The 18,614-nt window shown below is 40.3% G+C and overlaps 1 protein-coding gene across 2 annotated transcripts in view; it reads left to right on the plus strand.

The window, feature by feature from the left end:
• The window catches only part of LOC101344421 (phospholipid-transporting ATPase IB), a 685,896-nt gene that overhangs the window by 272,437 nt on the left and 394,845 nt on the right, over positions 1-18,614 (plus strand). For both annotated transcript variants that reach the window (XM_023740920.1, XM_004386566.1), the window contains exon 24: positions 3,682-3,854. In XM_023740920.1, coding sequence (XP_023596688.1) covers positions 3,682-3,854 — 173 coding nt within the window. The remainder of the gene's footprint in view (positions 1-3,681; positions 3,855-18,614) is intronic.

Raw genomic sequence — 18,614 nt, forward strand, 5'->3', positions numbered from 1 at the left:
TCATGGTAATGTAAGCATAGATGTTTTCAGGGTGTGCGTTTGAGATGAAGAATTACATAACTAAGAATTGAAAGTATACAAGCTTTTTTTTTTTTTTTTAATAAATCCCTTTAACTTTTTGTTCTTAGAACATTGTTCTATCAATTATTATTATATTATTACACTGACAGGGGAGTCATTGTCAATGACAGTATTTAATCACTGCCTTTAGTAGCAAAGATATGTACTTTCCTTGATATAAGGTCTTTTTTTTTTTTTTTGCCAATTCAACATTTTTCAGGTATACAGCTTAGAGATCAATTACATTAATTATGATCAGTTATACAAGCATTACTCTTTATTGTGCTTTAAGTCAAAGTTTATATTCAAGTTAGTTTCTCATACAAAAATGTATACATACATTTTTATGTGACCCTAGTTGCTCTCACTATACTGTGACAGCACACTCCTCCTTTCCACCCTGGATTTCCCGTGTCCAATCAGCAGGCTCCTGACCCTCTCTGGCTTCTCATCTTGCCTCTGGACAGGAGCTGCCCGTTTAGTCTCATGTGTCTACTTGAGCTAAGAAGCACATTCTTCGCGCGTATCATTTTATGTCTCACAGTCCAGTCTAATCTTTATCTGAAGAGTTGGCCTCAGGAATGGTTTTAGTTTTGGGCTAACATAGAGTCTGGGGGCCTTGTCTTTTGGGGTCCCTCTAGTCTCAGTCGATCCATTAAGTCTGGTCTTTTTACTAGAATTTGAGTTCTGCACCCCATTTTTCTCCTGTTCCATCAGAAGCTCTCTGTTGGGTTCCCTGTCAGGCAGTCATTGGTGGTAGCCGGGCACCATCTAGTTCTTCTGGTCTCAGGCTGATACAGTTTCTGGTTTACATGGCCCTTTCTGTCTCTTGGGCTAATGTTTTCCTTGTGTCTTTGGGGTTCTTGATTCTCCTTTGCTCCAGGTGGGTTGGAACCAATTGATGCATCTTAGATGGCCGCTTGCTAGCTTTTAAGACCCCAGATGCCACTCACCAAAGTGGGATACAGAACATTTTCTTAATAAACTTTGTTATGCCAATTGACCTAGATGTCCCCTGAAACCATGTCCCCTGAAGCCAGACCCCTGCCCCTGCTACTCTGTCCCTCAAAGTGTTTGGTTGTATTCAAGAAACTTCTTAGCTTTTGATTTAGTCCAGTTGTGCTGACTTTCCCTGTAGTATGTGTTGTCCTTCCCCTCACCTAAGATAATTCTTGTCTACTATCTAGTTAGTGAATACCCCTGTCCCTCCCTCCCCACCCTCATAACCATCAAAGAATGTTTCCTTCTGTGTTTAAACCTTTTCTGCCAGCATTACTGTTAATTGATGCCAAATTTCCCATCACCACAAGCAGAAACTCACTCCTTCCCAAACAATGCCTCTCCTTCTCCTCCTCCCTCCTGTCACTGGTAACCACTAATAAACCTTGGTCTTTGTATATTTGCCTGTTGTCATTTTCTGTAAGTGAGGTCGTACAATATTTGTAATAAGAAGAAGCGTGGGTTTTACTGAGTGCTACCCATGTGCCAAGCCCAGTCCTAAGGAGTACATTGATAGTTCACTTGTCTCTAACAATAGTCCTGTGAAGTTAGTGGCCTTACCTCCATTTTGCACATGAGAAAATTGAGGTTTACCGAGGTTTAGTATCTTGCTCAGGAGTCCCTGGGTGGTACAAATGGTTAAGCGCTGAGCTAGTAACCAAAAGGTTGACTGTTTGAACCCACCCAGAAGAAAGGCCTGAAGATCTGCTTCTGAAAGGTCACAGCCATGAAAATCCTATGGGCATAGTACTACTCTGAAACATGTGGGGTCGCCATGAGTTAGAATTGACTGGAGGGCAACTCTTTTGTGTGTGTGTGTGTGTGTGTGCGTGCGTGCGTGTGTGCCCAAGGCCACAGAGGTAAAAAGTGGAGAGTTGGGACTAGAACCCAGGCCGTAACCACAGAAGAGTGTTCTAAACCACAATGATGCCATCAATACATCTTTCCAATGTTATTAGAAGTCTGTTATGGAGAATAAACTTCTGAGCAGTAAGACAGTATAACCTCACTTTGTGATGGTAGTTGATCCTCAATTTAACTAAGGATAGAAAGATTCCTGCTCGTTAAATGTATTTATTTCTTTAAAACTATAATTTATGTTATCATATGATTGGTTGCATATATATGTAACTTAATAGCATAGAATAGTTATCTAGACAAAATAATTTCAGCAGACTTTTGTGCTTTTCTCGTTAACCTGAACCAGATTTCTTTTTAATGAGCCAAAAACTGCTTTCTTTTATTCGAGCCAGATATCCTTTTCATAGTCATAGATTCACTGTGAAGATTAGGACATCATTTTTGTTGAATCATAAAAATGCTTCTATGCTTTAATTCCACCTGATAACAGATATTACACCAAGACATTTATTTAGCTTGGAAGTAATGTTTTGGGAGGTATCGGCAGTTTAATTTGATTAACTATTTTCTGTAACGTGTAAAAATGATCAACTCGTTTCTTACCCTGATGGTGCACAGACAGAATGGTTTAATCTGAAGATCTCAGCAGAGTTAGAAACTTATCTTTTGTGTTATTTTTGTATCACTTAACATCTTATGGAAGAAGTCCTGGTGGCACAGTGGTTAAGCGCTCGTCTGCTAACCAAAAAGTTGGTGGTCAAACCTACCAGCCACTCCACGGGAGAAAGATGCGGCAGTCTGCTTCTGTAAAGATTTACAGCCTTGGAAACCTATGGTGCAGTTCTACCCTGTCTTACAGGGTCGCTATGAGTTGGGATTGACTTCACAGCACACAACAACATTTTGTGGATACTTTAAAGATTACTTTGTGCAAATATGGAGCCCTGGTGGTGCAGTGGTTAAAAGCTCAGATGCTAACCAAAAGGTTGGCGGTTCAAATGCACCAGCCGCTCCTTGGAAACCCTATGGGGCAGTTCTACTCTGTCCTGTAGGGTTGCTATGAGTCGGAATTGACTTGATAGCAACAGGTTTGGTTTTTGTGCAAACTGAGAAATGTTAGTGTTCACCGCTTAAGTTCCAGCAGTGTTATCCTTTTCCAAAAACCACATTTGTTTATATAGAGTTTTGTTTTCTAGGGTCACCAAGAATAATGCATATTTAGTGCAAACCGTTGAGTTGATTCTGACTCATGGTGACCCCATCTGTGTCAAAGTAGAACTGTGCTCTGTAGGGTTTTCAGTGGTTGAGTTTTTGGAAGTAGATTGTCAGGTGCTGAGGGGCTTTTGGTTGGACTTGAACCTCCAACCTTTCTGGTTAGCAGCTGAGCGTGTTACCTGTTTGCATCACCCAGTGACTCCATGTAGTGCAAAGGAAGGGAGAAAAAGACAATCATTAGAACCATAGCAATTACAGCTGCAATGGAGAGGAGTTTGGATGTTCTAAACCAGCCTTAGACCCAACCAGAGAGAATAATTGTACATATCAAATGATCTCAGTGTGAGGGTGCTTCCACTGATAAAACAGACCCAGAAAGCATTTTAATGAAATCTTAACAAATGCATGTACCAAGCTGAAGTGTGTTTGTTTATTGTACATTAGAATGGGCATGTTTTAATTTCAAGGTACTTACTTTTGATTTGTTTTGCTTTTGTTATATCAAACTCACAAAAAATGCGCTTTTTCTGCCCACGCTTGTTTCAGGCCACAAGGGCAGCCATTACTCAGCACTGCACTGACCTGGGGAGTTTGTTGGGCAAGGAAAACGACGTGGCACTCATCATTGACGGCCACACGCTCAAGTACGCGCTGTCCTTCGAGGTCAGGAGAAGCTTCCTGGACTTGGCGCTCTCGTGCAAAGCGGTGATATGTTGCAGGTAGGCATGTGCGGGCTGCACAAGATTCACTTTCTGATGTGTCTTTTTCCTGAGTTTTTATGAAGTAAATCATTGCATGAGGATTTTTGGCCTGAAGTTTTGTATCTGAAACTGGCAAAACAAAAGTACGCATTCAACTTTTACAGCCAGTTCAAAGATTTTGCGGTAGGCAGTTAGTGGTTTTTAAATGTTTGCTCTGTGTATTGTCTTCCAAAAAGATAAAAGAAATAAGAGCCAAGGCCTCCAGTCATATTCATGATGGGGAAGAAGTTGGACAAACTATGACTCAGGCCTGCGGGGGAATGTTCCAGAGGTCCTAGCAACTTGATTCTTGAGTTCTGGGGATCTGAGCTCAACTTTCAAGACCTGGGGGGCTTGCCTGCATCTTTTCTGATGTTCTAAAGTCAACACGGAGCTTTGGTTGGCTCCACCCTGTACAGATTTTTGTGCTGGGATTTAAGCAGAAGTCTTTGTTTTTCCATGAAGTCTGGGAGGATTTCTTCAGGGTGGGCCCTGCTGCATTCCACTGATTACTGGTAGCACAGAGGTCCGGTTCTGATAGAGACTTGCAGGTCAGGCAGAATTGTTAAGAAAATAAACCTCGAGAGACGTGAGTGGCAGCACACCAGTTATGGGCCAGATGACTTGAAAGTGAGAGGAGCGCTTTCCATTTCTGAAAGCAGTGTGCTCAATGCCTGGTGCGTAGTTAAGTGCTCAGTGTATACTACTGAGTTAATACTCTTATTTGTTCTTGCTCCTATGTTTTATGGTTCTCCACGTCTATATGTTGTTTTCTTAGATATTTTCTCAGAGGCAAGTTTTTAGAATGGTTTTAAATTCCTAACTGTACTGGTTGTCTAAAAGTGCCGCTTGTGAGTTCTAGCATAATCCATTTAGAATAACCAGTTGTCACCTTAACAAGACCACCTGGCCAGTTCTGCCTTTCCAGAAGGCCCCAAGGATGTCACCTTCATTCCTCTCTACCCTGACCTCTCTCGACACTCACTGCTCTGGGATGCTAAGCACGTCTGAGAGAAAGTCCCGCTGCCCCGCCATCAGGAAAGCTGACTCCTGAACGCCCCACGTGTCTCCTCCCTGTCTCCTCAACCTTGCTTGCCACTCCTGACCAAAGAATCTGTTCTCATTTCCCCACTAAAACACTGCCCTATCCAGAGCCCCCCAACTCTCAGTTTTCACTTAATTCTCTATCATTTTTCTCTGCTGTCCTGGTCCCTTCTCTTAATTTGGGACATGCCACCAAAGGCCAAGGACAGCTGGAGTGGCTATAGGAGCCCCCATGCTGGAAAGGAATATTGGTTTTGTTCCTGTGGTTGTAGGATGCTCCAGGGTCTTGGGACTGAGGAGCAAATTCAGATGTGCTTGAAACAATGAATGAGAGCTCTGTGTTTTACCTTTAAGTTGTTAGGAACCTTGCTGCAGCTGTCAGGGATCTGGGGTGGCGACCAGAGCATGTGGAAGTGAAATACTGTGCTTTCTGGTTTATGATGAGATCTGTCTTTTTTTTTTTTTCTTAAACAGCGTCGTTGAGATATAATTCACATACCATACAATTCACCCATTTAAAGCATACAATTCAGTGATTTTTAGTATGTTTAGAGTTGTGCAACCATTATCACAGTCAATTTTAGGACATTTTTTATCACTCTGAAAGGAAACCCTGTGAGCCATGGTGGCACAGTGGTTAAGTGTTTGCCTGCGAACTGAAAGTTCAGCAGTTCGAACCCACCAGCCACTCCAAAGGAGGAAGATGTGGCAGTCTGTTTCCTTAATGATTACAGCCTTGGGAACCCTATGGGGCAATTCTACTTGGTCCTGTAGGGTCGCTATGAGTTGGAATCCACTCGAAAGCAATGGGTTTTTTACCCTTTAGCTGTCACTTCCCAGTCCCTATTCTCCCAACTCTAGGCAACCACAGTAATCTACTTTCTGTCTTTCTGGACATTTCACAGAAGTGGAATCCTACAATGTGGTCTTCTATTACAGGCTTCCTTTACTTAGCATGTTTTCAAGGATTATCCATTTTGTAGCACTTTATTTCTTTTTATTACCAAATAATATTCCATTGCATGGATATACCACATTTTGTTTATCCATTTACCAGTTTATAGATATTTGGGTTGATTCTAAGGAGCCCTGGTGATGCAATGGTTAAGCACTCAGCTGCTAACCAATAGGTTAGTAGTTAGAACCCACCAGCCAGCTGCTCTGTGGGAGAAGGATGTAACAGTCTTCTTCTGTAAAGAGTACAGCCTTGGAAACCCTATGGGGCAGTTCTACTCTGTCCTATAGGGTCACTATGAGTCGGAATCAACTCGATGGCAACAGATTTGGTTTGGGTTTGAGTTTGGCTGTTATGAATAATGCTACTATGAACATTGGTGTGCAAGGTTTTGTATGGATGTATGTTTTCATTTCTCTTGGGTGTATATCTAGGAGTAGAATTGCTAGGTCATGTGTAACTCTATATTTAACCTCTTAAGGAACTGCCAGACAGTTTTCCAAAGCAACTATACCATTTTACATTTTCACCAGCAGTGTATAAGGATTCCAGTTTCTCCATATCCTCGCTAAAATTTGTTACATTCTGTCTTTTTGACATCCTGGTGGGGGTGCAGTGGTATCTCATTGTGGTTTAGATTTGGATTTCCTGGTAGCAAATGATGTTGAGCATCTTTTCAACAGCTTATTGGCCAGCGGTTTATTTTCTTTGGAGAAATGTCTCTTCAGATCATCTCCCCATTTTTTAAACTGGATTGATTGTCTTTTTATTATTGAGTTGTAAGAATCCTTTATATATTCTGAATACAAGTCCCTTATCAAATGCATGATTTACAAATATTTTCTCCCATTATGTGGTTGTCTTTTCACTTCATTGATGGTGTTGTTTACAACACAGAATATTTTAATTTTGATAAAGTTCAATTAATCTTTATTTTTTTCTTCTGTTCCTTGTGCTTTTGGTGTCATATCTAATGGGATCTCTTTTCTAAGGAGCTGATGCCATGCTTCCTTTCCTGGATTCTATTTGGCCAGTTTAGATTGTGGACAAGCAAATGGTAATAAGGGTAGACATGGGGGGTGGGAGGGATACTCTGTCTCATTGTTTCCCAGTTGTGTCTAAGCTGTAGAGTTGCCCATAGGTGCGGGCCTGATTTCTATCAATTTCTCAACGCTAGCGGGTCTCTGAGTGGTGCAAATGGTTAAGATTTTGGCTGCTAACCGAAAGGTTGTATGCAAAAGCTGGACGATGAATAAGGAAGACCAGAGAAGAACTGACGCCTTTGAATTGTGGTGTTGGTGAAGAATATTGTATATACCATGGACTGCTAAAAGAACCAACAAGTCTGTCTTGGAAGAAGTACAACCAGAATGCTCCTTAGAGGCAAGGATGGTGAGACTACATCTCACATACTTTGGACATGTTATCAGGAGGGATCAGGCCCTAGAGAAGGACATCATGCTTGGTAAATAGAGGGTCAGCGAAAAAGAGGAAGGCCCTCAATGAGATGGATTGACAGTGGTAGTGACAGTGGACTCAAGCATAACAACGATTGTGAGGTTGGCGCAGGACCAGACGGTGTTTCGTTCTGTTGTACATAGGGTTGCTATGAGTCAGAACTGACTTGACGGCACCTAACAACAACAACAACCAAAAGGTTGGTGGTTTGAGCCCACCCAGAGGTGCCTTGGAAGAAAGACCTGACAATCTACTTCCAAAAAAATCAGCCATTGAAAACCCTATGGAGCACAGTTCTACCCTGATACATGTAGGGCCGCCAGGAGTTGGAGTCTATGCGACCTCGAAGGCAACTAGGTTAACTGGTTCAAGATTGTTACTACTCCTCTCCGAAGCTAGAAGTCAGGGCAAGTGACTTCTTTTCTGTCTTCCAACTGCCCCTTTGGTAAAGCAGCCCTCACCCTGACATACTGGTGAGCAGAAACAAACAGCAGCGGCAGCAGCAAGAAGAAGAAACAATGTGGAAAAATCTGGTAAACTGTAAATGAAAGCAAACATGATACAGCTTCATGGCCTTTAAAAGGGAAATAAAAACGAGTACGTTTAGGTTCTCAGGGGAGAGCCAGGAATGCCTTTAAGGCTTTACAGGAACATGTTCTTTTCTTGCCAGGTGCTTGATACTAAAGAAAAACATATTTTTCCTCTTCTTACTCTTGGCTGCTGTAACAGTGTTTTGCGTGTCACATAAGCCGGTGGACTTTAAGACTTCACAGGAAGGAGTTCAAACTGTAATTGGCACAGAAAGAGGAAATTTCAAATTAAATGCTGTTACTGTCTACCAAATAGAAGAACTAATTGAAAAAAAGGAATCAAGGAGAGTATACTGCTGCTCCAAGAGACATTTCTTGGCTGGTCTCACACTTAAGATTAAAAGAAAATCAACACATACTTTTAAAAAAAAGACACTTGTGTGTTTCAGATGTACTTACTATTTATTGCAAGTGTAAACTTCAGATAAATTTAATATGTGGCTTCAACTCTAAGGTTGACCTGAAGTCTCAGTGGTCATCTGTAAAGGGGAAATTTGTAATTACCTTTTTCTCTAATAATAGAAGAAAAAGATTTTTTTTTTTTTCAGAAAGTAACTCTTCTGTGAAATCATGAAGCATTGTCTCTTACCAATTTTGATTCAGAAACTGATGAATGTTGTGTAAAAACAGATAAATAAAATGATATTTTAGGCAGTGAAAAGGAAAAGAAATGTGCAAGGGTTCATTAAATGTTTTCCTGAGATTAGAATCAAACAATTTTGTTAATTTTACATTATCATAAGGAGCCCTGGTGACATAATGGTTAACTGCTCAGCTGCGAACCAGAAGGTCAGCAGTTTGAATCCACCCAGCAGCTCCACGGGAGAAAAGACCTGGCTGTCTATCCCCGTAAAGATTACGGGCTAAGAAACCCAACGGGGCGGTTCTGCTCTGTCCTGTAGGGTTGCTGTGAGTAGAAATTGACTTGACACACAACAACAGCATACACTGGTTACAGATCCCGTTGTTAAAATCCTAGGGAAGTGCCCTGAGATGCTCTTCAAACATTGAATTGAAACTATCCCCTGAAGTCACCTTTAAACTAAATAATAGTTTTAGTCCAAAGAGTAAAGATAGTCACCTTGAGTACTGCATTTCAAAAAAAAAAAAAAATCTTTACAAGACCAAAGGGTCAACAGCTATCTTAAAGCATAGATGAGAAGGTTGGGGGGCAAGGAGATTAAGTCAATGGAAGTGAAACAACTAGAACAGAAATAACGAGAATGTTGACACAATGCGAAGAATGTAACCAATGTCACTGATCATTATGTCTAATCGTTATGTGTAATGGGAGCAGGTTTTGCAATATATATTTTCACCAGAAATAAAATTGAAGACAAATATCCTAGAAAGATTGCACTGTGGTCAGCAGAACAGGGACCAGTCAGTGTTCTACTGAAATTCACTGCCATATCTGACATTCTTTGTTGAAGTGTAAACTGGCCAGTCCAATATGATTTTTGTTTTAGGTTTGTTATGTGCGTAGTATGTCTCCAGTACTATGAGAGTATAAAAGGATACAAGATGTAGTCTCTGCCTTGTAAGTTTTAATAATGAATGACAAAGTATGGTATAGTATTTGCTGCTACTTTGTATCTGCTTTATGGACAACTCCTTGCACTCAGGCCTTTGATGATGCTCACGCACCTCATGTCCCCAGTGACCTCTGCCTGGCCGTGTGCAGAAGTCTCTTTTGTTCCTCCTGAGTATTTGATATGATGGTCCCCCCACTTGAAGACTACTCTTCTGGCTTCTGGGACACCACTCTCTTCTTCCTAGTGTTGTGTCTCCTCCACAGGCACTTTTTCTAGCCGCCTCTGAGATGTTGATTTCCCAACATTGTGCCTCCCACTCCGTGTGTTCTCCTTGTGTGCATTCCATCTGCTCTTATGGCCTCACTGGCTTCTACATGAGTGATCCACAGCATTGGCTTCACAGAATATCACCCAGAGAACTGAAAGAAAGAAAACGTTCCTCAATAAGTTAAGCACTGAATTGTCCTATGACCCAGCAAGTCCACCCCTGGGCAAGTAAAAAGGAGCCCTACTGTTACAGTGGTTAAGTGCTTGCTTGGTTGCTAACCAAAAGGTCGATGGTTCAAACTCACCAGCTGCTTGGCGGGAGAAGGATGTGGCAGTCTGCTTCCGTAAAGATTATAGCCTCGGAAACCCTATGGGGAAGTTCTACTCTGTCCTATAAGGTTGCTAGGAGTTGGAATCGACTTGATGACAACGGGTTTTTTATTTATTTTTTTATCCAAAATAGGTAAATCTGTAGAGACAGAAGACAGATAAGTGTCTGCCAGGGAAAAGGGGAAAGGAAGAATGGGAGTCACTGCTTAACGGGTATGAGGTTTCCTTTTGGAGTGATGAAAATGCTTTGTAAGCAGACAGAGGTGATGGCTGCGCAACATTGTGAGTGTACTAAATGCCACTGAATTGTACACTTCAAAATGATTAATTTTGTGTTACGTGAATTTTACGTCGGTAGAAAACATAAGATTGGTAGTCTGCTTCTGTAAAGATTACAGCCTTGGAAACTCTATGGGGGCAGTTCTGCTCTATCCTACAGGGTCACTAGGAGTTGGAATCAACTCAACGGCCAAAAAACAAAAACCAAACCCATTGCCGTCAAGTTGATCCCAACTCATAGAGTCAACAGCAGTGGATTTTTTTTTAAACATAAACACATGAATAAAAGAAAGAAAGAAACAAATAAACAAGGTACTGATTCCCAGGTCCCACCTCAGAACGTTTATATCAGGAATCTAGATACTTTTCAAGCTCTCTAATTGTCACTAGTGTAATGTGCCAACAGGGTTGAGAAAAACTACTTCCCAAATCTGCACTCCAGCTGGGCCCTTGTTGACCTCCAGACTGACCTGTGCATCCATCTGTGTCTAGGACTTTTTTGCATGGACATGCATTGGGCACCTTAAATTCATAATGCATAACCTGAATTTGTCACAATCACCATGTCTGTGCCTCTCTCTGCTCCTTGCACGCACTGGTCTTTTGAATTCACTACTCAGTCAATGGCTCCACAGTCTTCCCAGTAAGGAGCCCTGGTGCCGCAACAGTTAAGCACTCAGCTGCTAACCAAAAGGTTGGCGGTTCAAACCATGTGGCAATTCTGTGAGAGACAGACCTGGGGATCTGCTTCTGTAAAGATTACAGCCTAGAAAACCCTATGGGACAATTCTACTCTATCACACGGGGTCACTGTGAGTTGGAATCGACTTGATGCCACTCAACAACAACAACATTTAGTCAGCAGAGGCTGTTGATAGCATCAATAGGTATGATTTTATATGCAAGGAACCTTTAGCGAGACGAAACCATGTAAGCAAATTACAGTGAAACCTGTGAAAGCCAGAACTCAGTGGGACTGCCTTGTTTTTCCAGGTCTCACAAGTTTTCAACCTTTGACAGGGTACAGTTTTACCACTTTTCTATCGCTCGGTTTAGTGGAAAATAGACAGTTTTCCTTCCCTGGGTGGTTTCGCCTTACAGTTTCCAGCTTTCGCACTAGATTGAGGTAAAAAATTCCAGTCTCTCCATTTGTTGATCCTTGATAAGTATTTGTTTTTATAAATGAGGAAATCAGGGCCTCAGAAAACTTCCATAACTTGCCTATAGTGTCAGGTAGTAATGGAAAAGGTAGCATTTTATCCTTGATCTGAGTAATATCAGGGCCTATGCTCGTAAATCACAGAGTTGGCTATGTCACTAATTCATAATCACACACCTTTGTTACTGTTAATACAGTTTCATATGAAGGTTTTTGCTTTTAACCTATTTGTCAAGCTGTAGAATTTGTTTAAACCTATCCAGCATAAAGTTTTGTGGGGTTTGTCATTCTCAAAGGGATTAAAGTCATGTAGGAAATGTGTAAATCATTTTCAGTATGTTCAAGAAAGAATTCTCTGTTCTCCCTTCCCTGTTTCCTTTACTTAATGGCCACCATCTTTCTTATTTTCTCTTGTTTCCTTTTACTTTGAAGCTCTTTATTTTTGTCAAATAGAGATAAATCCTGCAGCACAGACTACCAGGGGGCCCGGACTTTGACCTCTAGAGAACATTTAGAAATGTGAAAAGTTGCCACATATCCTCAGGAAAAGAGTCGTGAAAGAATCATCAGCCTACCTCCACCCCCTTCTGTGAGTTGGCTGATGGCTCCACCACAAGTGCCTGCAGTACAGGTGATGCTCAGGGACCCCAGAGCACCAGTTTGTGAGCGGAAGTGATTTACAGCTCTCATGTCTTTGGAGCCAGGGATGGAATAGAAGGAAAACACCACAAAGTGATCTCAGTTGGATGTTGCAATTAAAGGGTTCTGTAGACATCATTTATTTACTGGGATATGTTTAGACCTCTGTCTTTCAGGATAGATTTAGAGATAAACATTTATAAACCTACTGTGATACCATAGCAATAAAGAGAGTAAAGAGAAAAAGGCAGAGTGGGCATAATGGATGTTTTTAAAAACTTTTTTGGTTTGTTTTTCTAACTCTAAGAGAGATTTATATTCCTTGTAGAAAACGTTAACAAATGTAGATAAGCAAAAAGAAGGAAAACAGCAGTCGCAGTCTCACCGACCAACGATTATCACTATTAGCCATTGGTGTTTAGACCTTCTTCTTTCAAAATAGTTTTGATAGGAAGAGGGGTTATACTGTTCACAGTGTTAATATAAAATATAAAATTTTAAAAGCTTATTAATGTTCTGTTATATGAAATCACAATAATTAGTTTAATCAAGTCCTAGTTGTTGAATGGGAGTCACTGGATGCTGCAAATGGTTAACACACTAGGCTCTAACTGAAAGGTTGGTGGTTCAAGTCCACCCAGAGGTACCTTGGAAGAAAGCCTGGATGATCTACTTCCCGAAACTCAGGTATTAAAAACCCTATGGAGCACAGTTCTACTCTGACACACATGGGGTCACCATGAGTCAGGGTCAACTTAATGACAACTGGAAAACGGAAAGTTGTTGAATGTTCAGGTTATTAACAAATTTTTACTATTATGAACATCAGTATGAAGATCTTTATAGCTGTGTCTTTGCAGAGATAATTGATGATTCCATAAAGTAATAGTGGATTCAACGGTATGCAACAGAAATTTACAAAAGGGTTTGTACTTTTCACCTAAGAAAGTAAAGTCACATGACTTCGAGGACGAAGAATGTGGTCAGCAGCTCCTCCCTACTGGGACCATCGTGTTTTCTTCTGTTCAGTTAGGAGAGCCTGCACTTCTAGTGTGGAGTTTGCTAACCTTACGAATTAAGGAGAACAGTTAAGAGATTATTTTGTGGTAGGATACACATATGAGCAGAAACTTAGAAGAAATCAGCACAGGCTTCTCTCTGGAACAAGACAGGGTTTTAACGTACTGACAGTATATCAGTTCCCAAGGCTGGCTCCATCTTCTACCCATTTTCTGGACTCTCTTAAGCATATGACTCAACCTGTCTCTGAAAACCTATACAGCTGTCCTACCTTTAAAATACTTAATGTAGGAAAAACAGCAACAACAATAAAAACCCGGCTCTTCTAATTTGGCCTCTCCTCTAGGTTAACTTTTTGCATTAATAAGGCATGATGGGTAATAGGAAAACTCAGGACGTTATGCCTTTTGTGTGTGGTATCTTTCAGCCTGTGAACCACACACAAGAATTCATGTCAAAACGGAGTTCAGACACAGTAATCAGAATTGTACCACCAATTGTGTTTTGGTTGGCCTCCGTATCGGTAGGGGTCCAATTATATACTTGCAAAAATAAAACTATTCTTTAGTTTCTTTCATGATTGTGATTTCTCAGCATCATACACGTTTAGTTATAAGTCAGTGCCCTACTTTGACACTTTTATTCCAGAGAACATTATTAACTTGTCAAAGTTGTAAGCATATCCTTGGGTTGTTTGTATTATACCTTAGGGTACGTTTGCCCATTTGTTGATTAAATGCAATTAAGGTAGAATTCATTTTTAGACTGGTTCCTTTTCATTTAGCTCTAAAATGAATGTTATTATGTGAACAAGTAAGGCAGTTTCATTTGGTTCTAAGTGGCCATATTGTTACTCTGCTAAGAATACATGCTAAGATGTGATAGTTCTGAAAAGCCTAGCATTGATAAATAATACCCCTACCCACATATTCTTTTACCACCATTTTTCTAGAAAAACAAATTACATTAATTTAGATTTTGTGCCTATATAGCTCATCTGGACCAGGATATTTGGAGGCTTTGGAGTATTAATCCAAAGTAAGAAACTGAAACTACTTCTAAGTAATAAATTTTTAACATAGGATTAAAAAAACCCAAACATTTTATTAAACATTTTTTAAGTCAAAGCTATATTTTGTTGACTTACGTTCATAAATGAAGTATTATTTTCATCTTAAATAACAATTGCAGGAAATAAGGTATATATACAAACCATTATGCAAGATCAACTCTCGACTTTTAGAGATTTCTTATCTGATTTTTTTTTTTAATTCTCCTGCAGCTAAATGTTAGATATCATCGCTATTTATTGACCACCCCTTTAGGTAAGAAATAGAAAAAAAAATTAACCCATCAACTTTGTTGCTTATGTCCTGAACTCATAAAATAATTTGGTGAGGAGATACAGTACATGTGATTAAAATGTGAGCACATACTTAATTAGTAGAAGACTGAGAATACAGAAGAATGTTCTTCAAGAAAATCTGCTACAAGTAATTCCAGTTAAAAGATGCAGCTTTTACGTCATGATAACATGACAGAAAACTCTGCCGTAGGACACTTAATAGTAGGATTTGAGCTGTTATAATCTGCTGTGTATTTAAGAACATGTTTCTTATGTAATTTTGTTTTGGCTGTAAAATTGGTGTTATGGGATCCCTTTCCTTCTGTAGTAGAACTGTCCTTCTGTACCAAACTCGTTGCCATCAAGTCAGTTCCGACTCATAGCAACCCTATAGGACAGAATAGAACTGCCCTCTAGGGTTTCCAAAGCTGTAAACTTTAGGGAAGCACACTGCCACATCTTTCTCCCTAGGAGTGGCTGGTGGGTTTGAACCCGCCGACCTTTCAGTTAGCAGCAGAGCGCTTAACCACTGTGCTACCAGGGCTCTCTGTCCTTCTGTAATAGTACTAAAAAGTGGTTTATATAGAAGAAATTCTCTTCGATTGACCCATGTTCACACTGGTGTTTCTAGATGTAAGCTCAGATACGGTGAACCAGGAAAGGGATGAAGCCCTTTCTTCTTTGAGCAGTATTCTAAGGATATGGTAATGGTGTCTGTGATCTCACATCCATTCACTCTGCTACTTTCAACACATTGGAACCCATATGAGATGCCAGTAGAGCTAATAGACATGTCACTTTTTAAGATTTTTTTCTCCCCCCTCCTTTGTCATGAATGATTAATTCATTGGTGCATGTCATTTTGACAAACTGCTTGCCAAATGCAACAGGTTGATGTGAGGCCAAGCTGTGATCCAAAATTCTGAAATGGAAGCTCATAATATTTGGCATTTTTCCTTCTGTTGTTATTGTTATGTGCCGTTGAGTTGGTTCCAACTGATAGCAACCCTATAGGACAGAGTAGAATTGCCCCATAGGGTTTCCAAGGAGCGACTGGTGGATTCCAACTGCCGACCTTTTGGTTAGCAGCCGAGCTCTTAACCATTGGGCAACCAGGCTCCTCTTGCCTCCTAGAACAACAACAACAAAAAAAAGTCAAGAGTAGAGCTCAAATGTGTGGACTCTGTCATGAGTATAGATGCCCCCAAGTCTTGCCTTGTGATAGTATTTGAACTTAAAGTGTTTTTTTTTTTTCTTCTTCTTTCCAATGAAGTTGTTCAGAATGTGTTTCATTAGTACAAGAAAGCGTCATGTTAACTTTCATTAAGAAAAAAATCCCACTTCTGCTGACAACATTGACACCTTTCTGATTGAGAGTATGCAGAGTAGATCTTACGTTAATTGGTCCCAAAGAAAATAATGTTTTCCATTTTCCTGTATATATATATATACATCTGACACTTTCCCTCATTTATCACCTCCTAAATTATCGATGTCTCCCCTTCCCTGGTCTTGACAGCCAGTATTCCTCTTATGGCTTTGAAAACCATGAGGAATATTCCATTCGGGAAGCTTTACTGTCCTCAAGTTTTGAACAGGAAGTGCCAGGATTATAGTGAGGCAAAGTGTACCCCTGTCTACCAACACTTGGACTTTAGACTTATCTGCTTTCAGCTTCTCTGCTTCTGTCTCCTACATGTTTAACTTTTGAGAGAAAATGAATGGTAAGACAGGAAGGTTTACGTCTTTTGTTTCTCAGAGTTCTGGATATTATATTTATATTTAGTACTTAGGACTAAGTAAATTGTCAACACGAGGCATGTCAGATTGATGGAGTTAACCTAAGTTGCCAAATTTTGGAAGCCTGTGTTTTGAGTTTCATGGCTGGTGATCTCTAAGCTTTATTGCCGTTGTCATCTGCAAGGTTTGACTGGGTCACCAGAGACGGAGTGCTTCTGCTGAATGATTTGACTTCTTTTGTTGCTTGTTAATCAGCTAACTGAGCTTTGTCAGAGTGCCAGGGCTGAATTGTCTCCAGTGACTTAGTTTCTGACAGGCTTAGCAAATGAGAGGGAGACAGACAGACAGACAGACACCCCCTTGCCCTGTCCCATCCCATCAAATTCTTGACACCTAGGTCATCCGAGGAGAACAGAGAAAGCGTTTATTCTCCCACTAAGCAAGTATTCATGGTGGTGTTCTTTCATCACTTGGACCCACCAGTCTCTAAAGACCAAAATAAACATACCAGCTTGAAGATAATCCTTTCACAAATACACAAGTGCCAAGTTAAAACTCTGTCAGTTATTTGTGCATTTTTCTTAGTTTTATTTATTTTAATGGATAGGTGTTGTTTGAAAATATTAGAGTTTAAGAAATTAAGAGTCTTATGTTAACACGCCACCACCCGTCTGTCAGTTTGTCGTACTGTGGTGGCTTGCATGTTGCTGTGATGCTGGAAGCTACGCCACTGGTATTTCAAATACCAGCAGGGTCACCCATGGTGGACAGGTTTCAGCGGAGCTTCCAGACTAAGACAGACTAGGAAGAAAGACCCAGTGATGTACTTCCAAAAATTAGCCAGTGAAAACCTTATGGATCACAACAGAACATTGCCTGACACGCTTTCTTTGAACACATCATCAGGAGGGATTAACCACTGGAGGAGTACATCATGTTTGGTGGAGTAGAGGGCTATCCAGGGTGAGGAAGACCCTCGGTGAGATGGACTGGCACAGTAGCTGCAATAATGGACTTAAATGTGCCAGCAGTCATGAGGATGATGCAGGACTGGGAAATGTTTTGTTCTATTGTACATGGATGGGGTTGTCGAGTAGAAATCATCTCAGCAACAGCCATGTGTCTCTAGCTGTCATGTTATCACAATATTTTGCATATTTACATATATTTGCCTTAATTTTTGTTTCTTATAAAATCATGATTAATATATATTAATTTTTTTTCTGAAACAGAAAATAACAGTAAGAGAATACATGTAGATATATGAGCATATGAGTATAGGTATATGTTAAATGTTTTTCCACACCCTCATGAGTCACATTAAAATGTAAATTTTGAATTATAAAATGTGGGAAAAAACACATGATTAATATAAAAGGGAGTGAAGCCTTTAAAGAGGTAAAAAATAAACATTCAATGATGTTTATTTCCTTTTGTAACACTCAGGATTTGAATTTATATTCCTATGTAACTAATTATTTATTAACCCATGGAAGTGTAAATGTGGCTACTTAAGAATAATACATAATGAAAGCATCAGGGCTGGTACCAGTATTTCATGACATTTGAAAATATTTATATTCAGAGAAGTTAAAGAAATAAGGTAAGAGTTTGCTGTAGTCACGTTTATGCTTTCTGTATTTGAAAACTGCTACCAACATTCGTCAGTATGATTCCATCCCTGGATATCTGCATTCCTCCTTAAGATTGGCTCCAGCGAAAGACTTCCTTGGATTAAATGTCACGTATGTTTAGATAGTGTTGTGGAGAAAAAGAGGACTTTTAAACATCTTATAAGACTACTTAAGATCTGTCTTATCATGTGAAATATTTTGTCCTATTATTTTTTGAAGTTAACATTGTTTCCATGCCGTCGAATGGGGTCAGTGCACTGTTGCCAGGTTAGCCCCCGGGTTTCCCAGTTGAGGAAGATCATGTTGAGTAAGGTGATTGTATAAATACAAATGGCACCATATCTGGTGGGAGATCCAGCCCAGGAAAGACAAATGATAACACGGTTCAGAATGAGAGGTGCAATAAAAGTCGTGTCTAACACCCTTTTAGCTCAGTGGTGAAGTCACTTCCAAGGTTCACCGTTCAGCCGGGGAGTGGACAGCCCCATAAAACAAAATGGGACTAATGAAGGCACAGCAGTCTAGGGACAGGGGCCAGAAGGCAGAAGGGGACAGGAAAGCTGGTGATAGGGAACCCAAGGTTGAGTAAGGATACTGTTGATGTGTTGTGAGGTTGTTAACCATTGTCATAGGGCAACATGTGTACTGTTTAATGAGAAACTATTTTGTTCTGTGAACCTTCATCTAAAGTGAGAATAGCAGCACAATTGGAAGAGCATAGTCGATGTCACTGAACTGTGCATA

This window comes from Trichechus manatus, unplaced genomic scaffold (assembly GCF_000243295.1).
Source record: "Trichechus manatus latirostris isolate Lorelei unplaced genomic scaffold, TriManLat1.0 scaffold00168, whole genome shotgun sequence".
NCBI classification, from domain to species: Eukaryota; Metazoa; Chordata; class Mammalia; order Sirenia; family Trichechidae; genus Trichechus; species Trichechus manatus.